This window comes from Equus quagga, chromosome 2 (genome assembly GCF_021613505.1).
Source record: "Equus quagga isolate Etosha38 chromosome 2, UCLA_HA_Equagga_1.0, whole genome shotgun sequence".
NCBI lineage: Eukaryota > Metazoa > Chordata > Mammalia > Perissodactyla > Equidae > Equus > Equus quagga.
The window spans coordinates 164,077,967-164,091,420 of record NC_060268.1 but is presented as its reverse complement, the minus strand read 5'-3'; the positions used below and the strand labels follow the sequence as shown (position 1 = coordinate 164,091,420).

General features: G+C 38.0%; 2 protein-coding genes across 5 annotated transcripts; one reads left to right on the top strand and one right to left on the bottom strand.

Annotated features, from left to right (window-relative positions):
* Positions 1-1,786: 1,786 nt before the first annotated feature.
* LOC124235247 (uncharacterized) lies at positions 1,787-3,704 on the bottom strand. Its single transcript, XM_046652832.1, has 3 exons — positions 3,674-3,704; positions 2,621-3,170; positions 1,787-2,045 (listed from the first exon to the last, which is right to left on the bottom strand). Exons 1-3 carry the CDS (start codon positions 3,702-3,704, stop codon positions 1,787-1,789), a joined length of 840 nt encoding a protein of 279 aa, XP_046508788.1.
* Positions 2,424-13,240, top strand: SMNDC1 (survival motor neuron domain containing 1). 4 transcript variants are annotated; one of them, XM_046652435.1, is made up of 6 exons: positions 2,424-2,611; positions 3,847-3,966; positions 8,622-8,764; positions 9,385-9,546; positions 11,386-11,539; positions 11,998-13,240. In XM_046652435.1, exons 2-6 carry the CDS (start codon positions 3,847-3,849, stop codon positions 12,133-12,135), a joined length of 717 nt encoding a protein of 238 aa, XP_046508391.1. In that variant the 5' UTR covers positions 2,424-2,611; the 3' UTR covers positions 12,136-13,240. The 4 variants fall into 4 exon arrangements, with proteins under 4 accessions (XP_046508391.1, XP_046508394.1, XP_046508393.1 ...); XM_046652438.1 differs by lacking the exon at positions 2,424-2,611 and adding an exon at positions 2,854-2,987; XM_046652437.1 differs by lacking the exon at positions 2,424-2,611 and adding an exon at positions 3,032-3,198.
* Positions 13,241-13,454: the final 214 nt, after the last annotated feature.

The window sequence follows — 13,454 nt, the reverse complement described above, 5'->3', positions numbered from 1 at the left end:
GAGGAAAAAATAAAAAAAGAGGAAGATTGGCAACAGGTGTTAGCTCAGCACGACTCTTTTCCGGGGAAAAAAAAAAAAGAATGCAGTCTGCCATTTAGGCAACATATATTCGTTTACTGCATACTCCTGTGCCCTGCAGTGAGTTGGCACATTTCCAAAGGCAGCTGCTACACTCTAATTTTCTTTAGTATTTCTTTAATTTTCTTTAGCAGTGATAGGAAATAATTGTATATTCTGATGACAATTTGGGGTTTTAAAATCTTGTTTACTTACTAGGTTTCAATAAAATAAATACCAGGTTTAAAGAACTAGAGGTTTTAGATACTAATAATTTTGAGGAATAAACATGATTAAATTTGAATTAATGTTTTAAGAAAAATTAGACACTGAAAGTAGATTTTGACACTTGAAAGGAAGCGGTAAGTCAGAACGCCTATTTGAAGCATCACTGTTAAAGTTCACACTTGCTCCAGTTTTGTCTTTAATAGCATCTAGAATCATTACGAAAATTAAATGAATACATGTAAAGTTCTTAGAATGGTGCATGGTACCTACAACTGTTATCATCTCTTTGTGAGAACTAAAATTCAATATAGCTTTTCTTTCCAAATATAATCGATGTCGCACAGAGGGAGAAATTAAGAGCAATCTTGCAAACAAAAGCTTATCAAGGTGATAAAGAAATCTATACAGTAGCTTATAATAAAATATTTCCCTATTTTCCGACCTAAGAGGTTCATGAAGAGTTCCTATTTGAGAGATTTTCATACAACTATATAGTTTATATTCAAGGAAGATCCTCTTGGCATGGTTAAAATACACAAGGAGAATAAGAGCGGGTCCGGGCCGGCCACTTGGCAGAGAAGTTAAACTCCCGCGCTCCACTTCAGCGGCCCAGGGTTTCCCTGACTTGGGATCCTGGGCACCGACCTAGCACCGCTCATCAAGCGACGCTGAGGCAGTGTCCCATATAGCAGAACTAGAAGGATCTACAACTACAATACACGGCTATGTTCTGTGGGCCTTTGGGCAGAAGAAGAAGAAGAAAAAGGCAACAGATGTTAGCTCAGGTGCCAATCTTAAAAAAAACAAAGCAGTTATAAACTACATTGTATTTTAAACAAATTTCTACCCTGTTACGGAAAAGTACATCCTTTATGATTCGTCTTCTCTCTTAACTCTAGCTGCACACTGCTGCCCTCTGCAGGATTTTCGATTCTTTCAAATTGACTGCCATCCCAATCATACTCACAAACCTGATCTTGTTTCCATCTTTACAGGTTATCTAACTGACTATGAGGGATACGTGTGCGTACGTAGAGAAAAAAAGGAAAGGCCCCTTGGGGGCGGGGGGTCGGAGCAAGGAGGAACTGAAGAAAGATGTGAGTTCAAAAGTTAGCCCATCTGAGAGGAGGGCCTTCTTAAGGGTGCCACAACAGACTCCAAGCCCCAGAAAAGGGCCTTTCTTGGCATTCATGCAGCCTCTTTGTGTTTCAGGCCTTTATCTTCTCTCTTTTTAAACTAGTTTTGTTTTTTAATTGTAAAAAAATTACATAATTTTTAAAAAGAGTAAACAGTAAGAACGGTAATCAGTGAAAACCTTTGGCTTCCACTCCAAATCTCGATAGGTTTGTGTATCTATCCGGAAAGTTTATATTACAAAATACACACTTAATGCGCATTTCTTTTTACACATAAACTATTCACACCAGTCTGCTTATCATCCAAGACTATAACTTGAAGATTGTTCCCTATCAGGCTAGATTAACCTACATAATTAACTTAGTTAAAAAACAAACAGGCTGTAACAAAATGTTTTAAATAAATCCATCTCCTCTCCAATAAGCTCTCCCATAATTAGCTTTTTGTTGCTACTAAGGCGTTTATTATTATATAAAGCAGTGGTCCTCAAACTTGAGCGGACACCGGCATCACTTGGAGGCTTGCTAAAGACTGCTGAGCCCATCCCCAGAGTTTCTGATTCAGGAGGTCTGGGTTGGGCGTTGAGAATTTGCTTCGCAATAAACAAGCAGGCGATGCTGATGCTGCAGGTACAGGACCACACTGTGAGAAACAACCACTAGCCACGAATGCTGCATTAAACCCCGTTCCTCCCACCTCCCAGCACCGCTCGCCTAAGAAGACATACACAATTACCAGCCTGGAAACCCCAGAAAGGACCCAACAGCTCACACACCCAAAAGAAAACTCTAACGGCTCCCACTCAGAGCCGGAACTGACATAACACCAACGCACGTCCGGCTCCTGGCGCAGCCCAGCTACGCCATTTCCTCCTTACTAAACTCCGCCCACTCTGCGTCCTTAACGCCACTAAGGGCGGGCGGCCTAGAGGGTGCTAGTAATCACGTGAGTCGAGCCATGTCTCGCGAGGGTTTTTAACCTCTCGCGATGCTTCATCCGCCTCTGTCTTTTCCTTCTTGCAGTGACCGGCTTTTTTCCCCTCCCCCTCACCGCCGACCGAGTTCTTCCTTTTCAGAACGAGTGGCCTTGTTGTCCCCGCGGAGATTTTTGCTGTCGCTGTCGCCACCGCCACCACTGGGCTCTTTTGCCCCGACCCCTTCCCGCCGCCCCGCCCCCAACCCCACACAAGGTAACAAACCCGGTGAGGGAGAGAGTAAGGCCTCGCCGGGCCCCGGCGTCTCCCGAGTTGAAGCAGAGGCCTGAGGCGGGGGAGCCGGCCTCGCCGGCGAGGCCTGGGCGCCGGCGAGAGCGGTGGGGGCCCCGGGTGCCTCTCCCGCCCGGAGCTGAGCCCTCAGCGGCCCCCGACGGGTTGGGGCTCCGCGTCAGAGCGGCGAACACGGCCAACAGGGGGCCCGTCGGGCGGGGTCGGGACGCGGAGGCCTCCTGAGGACATCCTGGGCCGCTCCGTGCGGAGCCTGTCCGGGGGCGGCGGCTCCGGCCCCGCCGGCGTCCGCTGAGCTCGCGTGTTCGGTTTCCCTGGAAGCTGACGTCTGAGTTTCGAGGTCGGAAGTAATGGAGCGAGTTGTGGCGGGCTTCGCGGTGCGGGTGCTGGGGCGGAGGGCAGCGGGCTTGCTCGGGCCCTTTGGAGCCCTTCCAGGTTCCAGGCTGTGGTCGGACGGGACTCGTAGGACAGGGTCCTCGGGAACCCTGTAGGTTTGCTTCCAGATCGAGAGCGGATTCTCTCGGATCTTTCAGGAGAAGAACGAGCCAGATTTGGTGAGGGCAAGTTCCTTAGAATACCTAAATGGCAGAGTATTTGTGCTGTCTTGTACTGAACAAAACTGCATCGGCACCATTTAAGGGACTGGGTGAAAGATTTTTGCTCTGGAGAAGAGCTTTTAAACACTCTTATTAATTGAATAGCTCACGTAGAGAGAGTAATTTGTGTAGTTAATCCAAAAGCCATTTATATTTGGTTTTGGAAGTATTCTTGAGTGCTTAAAAATAATTTTGTCGGAAGTCTCTATTCTTCTAGCAGATTAGTGCTGTGTGTTTTGTGGTGACGATGTAACACCCGTGTTAATTGAGCCGAACACAATGCCTTCCCTGTTACAGGAGTTTTTTTAAAAAAATGACAAATCCTCCTTTTCCCGCTTATCTGTTGTTTTTTGTTTCTCTTTCTATATGGAATTTATCTGACATGTTTATAATCTTCAGAATCCATTGCCTTGAAGTCTCTGGTTTGGCTCACAGCTTTTCTCTGAACTGAGAGGAAAGGTCATGGTGATAAACTAAGCTGCAATGATTTATAATAAAGAGTTAAGAGCAAAATTGGTAAGGGTTAATTCAGGCAAACAGGGAAATTATTTTTGGTGGTGGTGGTGTTTGGTTTAGTTTTCATGATTTTACCCTTATTTCCCCTAGATGTCAGAGGATTTAGCAAAGCAGCTGGCAAGCTACAAAGCTCAACTCCAGCAAGTTGAAGCTGCATTGTCTGGAAATGGAGAAAATGAAGATTTGCTAAAATTAAAGAAAGATTTACAAGTAAGTATGAGGGGACACTTACAGTTACATTGCTTGAAAAGAGTCTTTTTGTGTTTTTCAAATGATTTGTTGCTTAGAATGTATAGGTACCCAAAGCACCCTTTGGAGTGGGTGTCCGCCCACTTAGTGGGTGTCCACTTATAGGCATATATGGCTTGTAGAAGTAGGATTGCTTCCTCAGTTTTTATACATCAAATTGAGTGAAGCGTTATTCTTTGTTACGTGAATCTTGGATGCTCATATAATTTTTAAAAATGATATTAGAAGTCTCTCTTAAACTTTCTAGAGGAAAGATATGTATAACTTTACAGTGGAAAGTGCTTTTATTTTTAAAGACCTGGCAAAGGAAATTTAGTTCAAAGGGTAACTAAAATTAAAGGAGAAAAATATAACCTGATTAAGATTCTTTTTAATGTCACAAGATTCTCTGAAAACGAAATGAGTGTTTTTTTTCAAAGCTAGCCCGTAGCACTTTGTATTGAAAACACATAAAAATATCTAAAGAGATACTTGTTTTCTGCATAAATGTCACGTAATATTTGAAGTTAAGGCTAGGTTTTACAGTGTAGTTGTTGACACTTGTTGAAGTTAAATTGATCTAATTGAAAAGGAGATTTTAATTTACTTTGTTTGTTATGGGAGAGTTCACTAGGTATGAAACCTGCTCTTAAAAACTTGCTCTGGGTTTTCAAGACAAATGTAAAGCCATAATAGTAAATATACTTTGTTTCTCCGAACACTAGGTTGATTAAGAAAAACACTATGTAATATTTGTAAATATATGACTTTGCCTCTTAACAAATTTGAGAACTTAAAATTCGCAACCTGATTTTTTGGAAAGTTTTGAAAGGAGTTTTGATTAGGTGGTCTTTCTTTACTGATTCAACACAAAACTTGAATCATCCTTATCCTGAGTAATCCTTTCCCTTCCTTTATCATCCTCTTGCCTATCAAAATTACTAATATTTTAGGAATATTAGAACTGCAAATAAATGAAACTTATTTAAAATGGGGTCCAGATTCAGGATTCTAAAAGAGCTTATCTGGGCATAATAAAGATGAGTTGAATATTTTCAGGTTCATATTTTGGATTTAGGAAGCTTGTAAAGTTGCAATAGTATGTTATTTTTAAAAACACAGAAAACAAGACCCTTCTTCAATATGTAGAAGTCAGGCCAGTGGATTTTAGGGTGCTAGGCAATAAGAAAAAGACATATTGGGAGCAGTTTCTCCCACTCCCAGGCCGACTTTTGTTTGCCTCAGAGAGAGATCCTGGCATCCCCTCATCTTCTTTTACCAACTTAAAAGCAGGGTCTTTTTCTTTGAAGAAAATAAAACATTTTGTACCAGTCTTGGGTATATTGCTTCCTGGGCAGTGGGAGGAAGGGTATATGTGGAACTGGTGGAGGAGGAGTTGGGAGTGAAGGTTGAAACAGCATTATTATTAGGTCTTTTTAATATTTCTAGAATAAATTGTCAGAGTCTGGGCAGAACTGCCTTATATGACATGGTCTACAGTGGAAAGTACTGTAGGGAGAGAGACCATTGTGGTGTAGACATTGTAGTAAGCACGTAAATGACTGACTTAGGGTTCATTGATGACCTAAGGGTCATTTATCTGTAAAATATCCTCTTTTCTATAACCATTTAGAACATCACTGTCCAACAGAACTTTCTGTGGTGATGAAAATGTTCTATGTCTGCTGTGATACCGTAGCCAATAGCCACATAGGGCTACTGAATATTTGAAATATGGCTAGGGTGGCTGAAGAACAGAATTTTTAATTTTATTAAATAGCCACATGAGACTACCATATTGGATGGCACAGATTTAGAAGCTTAAGTTCTAACACTTCAGTTAGTAGTAATACAGAATGCTTTTCCTGACCAATGTTGATCACAGTTTCCTTTCCTCCTCTTTCTATCATGAAAAAAAAATTTCATTCTGGTTTAGATATAGGTTTGTTTTGAACTGCAAATTACTCAAAGATGGAAGGCATCATTTAAGGTTAGATAAAATTCTGAAAAGTGTTTGGATATCTGCTTCCACCTAGTAATTGTTGTCTGCATTGACTACAGTTACGGCTTCTATTTTGCCATGGGTTTTTTAAAAAAAATTTTCCTCTTTTTTTCTTCTCTGCTTTTTGGGATATGCCTTGTGCCATTGATTTAATTCTGCCTTTTGTATTTCCTAAAAAGTCTGTTCAGACTGATGACTGAGTTTGTGGCCTCCTTTATTTTCTTGAGTTCCTCTTATGGAATATCCTTAACCTGGTTATGAATTTGTTTGCCCTATCATTTGACAAAATACTCTTTCTGCATTTTTTTCAGTGACTTCCATTTTGCCAGTAAGGATCTCCTTATGTACTGTCTTTCATATAAAATAAAGTTACTCAGCAGGCAGGAAACTAATCTACGAAAGTCCTAATTGCCTTTCTTCTTTCATGTAAAAAAGTCGGTATAGTGAAATCCAGGCTAGCTAGCTGACTAGCTCCCCAGGCAGTCTATGATAATCACAAAAATAGTCAATTTATTAGGCTGTTTTGCTGAATAAACTGGTTCTAAAGGAGGCAGGGGTCAAGTCACTTGTCTCATATATTACAGTGGCTCTCTGCATCCCCGAAACGCCTTCCTTCAGTAAGCAGAGTGCTTGAGTGCACCCCCTTTGACCTGCTGATATGTAGATCACAACATCTGATGCTTCCTGGAATTGCCGATTACTGTAACTGCTGCCCATCTGTCGATGAAGGAGCAGTTTCAGAACTCAGACTTGGGGGAGGAAAAGTAATTAATGGTATGTACCTTTAAGAACCCCCTCATACATAAAATAGTGTCTCTAATACTTTGATACATATGCACATGTGAAGAAAAAAATTTAGAAGGGTCTCCAGAGTTTGTTGGGATGGGTATGTAAAACATGGCAAAGTGAAAGGACAACTAGGGATAAATGCTCTGGATTTTTTTAAAAAGTGTCACTTAAGTGCAGGGCTCTGAAAATTCTTTGTAATATGCACAGCTTTTCAGGACCCTTTTCTTTGGTGAAATGTATTTCCTTATGAAAATGTGGTGGGAAGATGTTGTAAAAGAAGTAGTGTTCTAAATCTGATACCTACAGATGCAGAATTCATGTTTGTACTCTAGTAGTGAAATGATACCTAGATAAATGGAATTATTTAATGATAGGGATTGTATGGGTTCTTGAGTCAGGCTTACTGGATTACATTCCTGGCCGTAAAAGTGGTTAATTAAAAACAAAACTGGATAATTACTCTCCTCCTTTGTATAGTACATGATCTGTTTATTTGGAAGTTCTTTGCTTTATTTGCAAGTATTGTCTAATTAAAAAGTATTTGAATGGCTACTTGGCACCTAATAAAACTTCATTAAAGCTACTACTTGACTGAATTTTTAAGTCAAATCTGAGACATCCAGTTTTTTTGTTCACAAAATTTTTTATTCACAAAACTGACCTTTTTCCACGGGCTAAATTTTTTTTTTTTTTTTTAGGCTCAAATATTAGTTTTTCAGAAATAGCCAGGAAGATTTAGAATCTTTAGGAAGAGGTAATATTTAACTTTCTTGGCTACTGAACCAGAACTACTATTATGAAACCTTAGTAGGAGCCAGAAGAAACTCAGTACAGAGTTTAACTTGCTAATTTTTCTCCCCAAACACACACAATGTGATGTTTTAAGCAACAGTAGGGGAACAGGTATGCAAGTTCTTAAATCAGATAAGATGATGCATAATATGGATCTTCATTAGAGTAAAAATATAGGAGATAGGTAGCAGAATCTCTCAACTTGTACTGTTTCTTAAGTTTTCTAACCAACCCTAGTAAACACCTTTGAATGAAGCTAGTAAGTGTAAGCCTGAATTAGAAAAAGTATTTGCCACACAGAAAGGCATTGCCTGTCTGTGTGTGTGACATTTATTTTTCCCTGTTAAATGGAGCTGTGCTAATGTGCTTAACAGAAAGATATTGGGATATTTTAAATCTAACCTGGTAATTTGCTTACCCGAATGGGCTAAGTTTTACAATAAATAAATAAGAAGACTACTGTTTTCTTAATATATGCCTACAATATTTTAGTAGAAATACTATGAGCAGGAGCATTTTTATTACTAATAAGGCCACTTCAAGTGTTTGAGGGGGAGAGGGAGCACGTTGGCTGTGCAGTTAATACTACTGCCAAGTAATGCTCTGTAAAACAGCACAGTTGTATGAAATATACATGACAATGACATGGGATAAAATGATCTTGAACCTAGTTCAGTCCCTCATAATTGACTATTTCTCATCTTTAGAGATCTGTTCAGCTAAAATAGGTGCTTAGAAATAATGTACGGTACAAGCTCGTCTACTCTATTTCTGTTAGTATTTGAGGTTAATTAAGCTGAAAGGCAACTGTCTGGGTTTAAATCCCAGCTCTACCCGCTGTATAAAATACTGTATCTCATTTTCTACATGGGGATAATCATAGTACCTACTTCATAGTATTTTTATGAACTGCAAGTAAATGTGTAGAGTACTTAATAAGTGCTATATGGTATGAGAGCTGTCATCATCAAAAACTGAAAGAACTTGCCTGTTGAAAGTAGGTGACTATGTGAATTATAAAAATAACGTTATTGTTTTTGTTTTTCCATTTTAGGAAGTTATAGAACTAACCAAAGACCTTCTGTCAACTCAGCCTTCTGAAACTCTTGCAAGTTCAGACAGTTTTGCTTCTACTCAGCCCACTCATTCATGGAAAGTAGGAGACAAGTGTATGGCAATCTGGAGTGAAGATGGACAGTAAGTGTAGAAAAAACTCTAACTATAACATGAAATAATAAAATACAATGGTAAGATGTTTTTGAAATACCCTATTTTAATCTTTTTATGTAGCCAATATGATATACAGAGCCAATTTGATTGTGGGGTGGTTACCATTAATACAGTAGGTTTTAGCTTTAGGTTAAGTTTTGGGGCAGAAGATTGGCTTGGATCCTAGAGGAAAGAAAAATGAAAGCAAAGGAAAATGAATGGATATTTTAAAAGATAATCTAAATTATTTTTTCCTTATATTGAAAATTGACTGAATGGTTGGTATCTTAGACTTCTGTGAAGCACATTGAAATTATTCCTGTAAGAAATATCTTAAAGAGACTGACTAAAGCACATTTAGTAGACATGTAAGAGACTTTCCTGATAATGTTTTAATTAGGACTTCTTTTTTGATAGATGGCTAACTCCAACTATTCCTTTATATTATCTTTGTTAAAGGGCCATTTGATTGGACATATGTAATTAGACACATGTAATTACATCTAATTACATTAGACACATGTAATATTTGAATCACTGCAGTTTAAGTCTTGTAGGCTGAGTACTAAACCTTTACTCACCTGCTTACAGCCATGATATCTTTACAGGTGTTATGAAGCGGAGATTGAGGAGATAGATGAAGAAAACGGTACCGCTGCAATCACCTTTGCTGGCTATGGCAATGCTGAAGTGACTCCACTGTTGAACCTCAAGCCTGTAGAAGAAGGAAGGAAGGCAAAGGAGGACAGTGGCAACAAACCCATGTCAAAGTAAGTAACTTTGACTTTAGCATTTTAAGTATAATCTTCCCCGTTTGGGTATTTGAGGTAGTCTGCCGAATTTATGCAGGCTAGATTAGGGTAAGAATGTTGTAATACTGTTTACCGTTATCTTGAAGATTAGAATTATAGGGTCAGTGTTGTCTGTATATGTATAACTACGTAAAGTGATGACATTTTGATTCCCACTTAGGCATTCAATAAATATTAAGAGGATACTATGTACCTCTCATTAAATCAGGTGCTGGGGTTCCACCACAGTGAAGACGATCAACTCGGGCCTTCTGACTGAGTTTATAGTCTAGAGAACAAAATACGTAATAAAAGAAGGACTTAAGTGTAGAAGTTATGAAGGGAACATAATGGGTCCTTCAAGGGAACAAAGAAAAGGTAGCTAAGCTGCATTTTAGTCATCAGTTCACATTTCTTTGAAAAAATGACATCTTAACTGAGATTTGGGGTCGGGGGAGGAGTTAGCCGGGTAACAAACTAGAAGGTATGACCTTGGGCAGGCTGCTTAACTTCCGTTTCCTTATCTGTAAAACAGGGTTGTAGTATCTACGTTATGGGGTTGTATTAAATGATAGCATTAATAAGGCATGTAGCACAGTTCTTGACATGTAGTAAGTGCTCAGTAAATGTTTACTTTTTAAAAAGAAAACATGGTGGGAACATAGAGGTAACAGAAAGAAATTCCTGTGGTAAAAACTTGGGGCTGAAGGGTGTGTAGTTTGACAAGAGAAGAGGTTAGAGAGGTAGAGGCCTGACCAGAAAGAGCTTGAAAGCCAGTGATGCATTGAAGTAGAGGGGATATAATGTGATCAGATTTGAGCTTTTGAATGATCACTGGCAGCAGAGACAAGGCAGCTACTGCTGTGATCCAGGTGTAAGAGAATGGTGGCTGGAACCCAGGGAGTAGCAGTGAGGATGGAGAAGTGTACAGTTTGACAGGTATTTAAGAGAGAGAATTAAGAATATTTTGGTTAACTTGTTCATATCTGACACAATTTCCTATCGTTTGGATTTGTCAAGAGTTCTCAAACTTAAGTTGCTGCATAAATATATTTGAATTTTGGAAAATTATATCATCTATTAAAATAACATTTGAATTAAGCACCCCAATAAGAAAATCAGATCAAAGAACAATAGAACATCTCTGTTTTTAGTCTTTAACATCTGTGTAAAAAGCAGCTCTTAGCTTCATAGTAGTCATTATATGATACAGAGGAGTCTAGATCTTACTGCCTCTTTTTTAAAGACTTCTTCATCTTTCTTATGGTGAGAAGTCAGTGTTAACTGAGGAGAAATTACTGAGAGAGCTTTAGAATCAGATCCTGTTGAGAGTGTTTTTGGAAAACCCAAGTTGTTTCTGTTTTAAGAGTTGTTAGCTATGATTTGCCTTTGTGCTGCTGTGCTCTTCCGATCTAAATGAAATAAAGTTTTAGCTGTACTGAATCTCTCATACACCTTTTCCAAATGCAGCATATTATACTTGCTAACTATTGATTTAGAAATTGATAAAGGTTCAGACAGCTACTAATGTTGAAACTCATTCCTAAAACACAACTGGCAAAAGTATGTAAAGGTCAAATGAAGAGTCATAATTGAAATATTTTATTTACGTGGGTAATAGATAGTTATGTTTGAAAGCTTTCAATGTAATTTCAAATAACATTTATTTCTTAGTAGTGCTGGGTGATTGGCATTGATACTAGTGTTTTTATTCATGGAGAGGAGAGTGTATACATTTATAAGTGTTTTTGTTTTTTGGAGTTTTTTTGCACTGCTAAATATCTCCAAGGAAGTCATTTAGCTGTTATATCCACACAGAAAAGAAATGATTGCCCAGCAGCGTGAATATAAAAAGAAGAAAGCTTTGAAAAAAGCACAGAGAATAAAAGAACTTGAGCAGGAAAGAGAGGACCAGAAGGTGAAATGGCAGCAGTTCAACAACAGAGCCTATTCTAAAAACAAAAAAGGCCAGGTTTGTAAATCTTTTCATCATACTTTGTAAATTTGAAAAGTACAACTGTCATTAAAATAAGATTAAAATGAAAAAGCAGGTACACAGATTTTAAAAAATACATAACTAGATCTTGAATTCAGAATCTACTTCAATCTTCACTTTGGCTTATTGAAAAGTATCTCCATTAGCCAATGTCTCTGCAATAGAAACACTATGAATGAGAGTTTATGTCAAGAATTAGAAAAGATCTAGGTTCTTTTCCTTCTACAAACTAAAATTTGAAAAATCTGCTGCCTTACATACTGCTTAGAGTCAGTGTGTTGAACCCTGCCTGCTTTGTTAACATGCCTTATGCTGGGCATCACTGGTTGTTTTATTTAGAAGAGCACTCAGGTTCCCTTGATGTACTTTTCTTTGTAAGTGTATTTTGATTTTTTCCGAAACTAATCAAGAATGATTTGTGTCATTTTTCCTAGGTAAAGAGAAGTATTTTTGCTTCACCTGAGAGTGTAACTGGCAAAGTTGGAGTAGGAACTTGTGGAATTGCTGATAAACCCATGACACAGTATCAAGATACCTCTAAATACAATGTCAGGCATTTGATGCCTCAATAATCAGAAAAACTGTTGGATTTCATCTCTGCAGGGCTTTACATTTACCTTTTTATCCTTATATTTTTCTAAAGGTAAATTATTTGTTAGATGAGTAAGGAAGATACCATTGTCGTCATTGTTTGACTTCAATAGAACGAAACTTGAAGAGATTGCATTTGATACCTATTCATTTAACTTTTTTCATTACTACTACCAGTGTTTCCTCAAAGTTTGTTGGATAAAGCAACTTTTCTAGATAGATGCTGCATAAATACAGCACTTAGATGAAATGTTGATTTTTCCTAATATCAGGCCCCCACTTAATGGATGGTAGATACTTTTTGTAAAGTCCTAATTTGGAATTTTCACATGCTTTGAACATGCCATATATTCTAACAATTCACTGGAACATCAAGGCAAAATATCAACCTGCTAAAGAGATCATCTTTTCATTTTTTTTATCTTCAGCTTAAACCTCACTGTTGCCTAATTAAGCCTAAAAATAGGTTAATTTATAAATGGTAAAGTGAGGTTTTTCCTTGTTTCCCAAGCCCGTTAGACCATCTCTAAAATTGATCCAGCTCTTTTATTCTTTTCATTGGGTTTTAGTTTTGTATAAGAAACAATGTTTAGGACCAGCTACCTTTTCTAATGTTTTTTTTTGTTTGTTTTGTACGTTTGCTTTCTTCTTGTGTTGATTTTTCATTTATGGTAGTGGTACCATTTTTTGGATGTGTAATGTTTATATGAGAAAACAAAAAGCTGATGTATAGCCCTGTATACAGTGTAGATACTATTTTTGTAAAAAACCAAGGCTAAATTAATGAACAAGAGTACTGAATGTTTCATCATTAAAAATTTACTGTATTTCTTGTGCATTAATCTGACCATAATTTCCCTGTATATTATGTTGATGTAGCTGAGTTTGTAATTTTTGTTAACTAGATCAAGATGTCAGCATTTCTTGGTATAAGTGAACGTCACAGTTATCCTGAGTTGAGTTTAAGCCAAATATATGCATAGAAAAGGGCCTTCCTATTAATGGAAGACGGTGATTTTTAGGATGTGTGTTAATTTCAGTTTTTGTATGTTTAACTTTTATTAAATAAAGTGTTTTTAAAATCTCCAGGGTGTGTTAACAGAAGGGTGAAGTCTTAGCTACCAGCACTGATAGAGTGATTAAGCCTCAGTATACTTGCATACATTATTTCCACAGAGAACACTGAGTATGTGATAAAAGTTTCAGTAAATCTTATGTACTCCTTCCATTAGACCTAAGAAATTGGATCCTAAAGAACAAACCAGTTTTATTTCAAGGCTTTGTGGTGTGTATACAAGTG

Bases quoted from the DNA above. Each gene is read 5' to 3' on its own strand.
- LOC124235247 (XM_046652832.1), bottom strand. From the start codon at position 3,704: ATGACCTTTCCTCTCAGTTCAGAGAAAAGCT. The intron at 3,171-3,673 runs GTGAGCCAAACC...TTCTCCTGAAAG, and splicing joins TCTCAGTTCAGAGAAAAGCT to ATCCGAGAGAATCCGCTCTC. The intron at 2,046-2,620 runs GTTTGTTACCTT...CTGTACCTGCAG, and splicing joins CTTACTCTCTCCCTCACCGG to CATCAGCATCGCCTGCTTGT.
- SMNDC1 (XM_046652434.1), top strand. From the start codon at position 3,724: ATGATTTATAATAAAGAGTTAAGAGCAAAATTG. The intron at 3,757-3,846 runs GTAAGGGTTAAT...TATTTCCCCTAG, and splicing joins AAGAGTTAAGAGCAAAATTG to ATGTCAGAGGATTTAGCAAA. The intron at 11,540-11,997 runs GTTTGTAAATCT...CATTTTTCCTAG, and splicing joins CTAAAAACAAAAAAGGCCAG to GTAAAGAGAAGTATTTTTGC.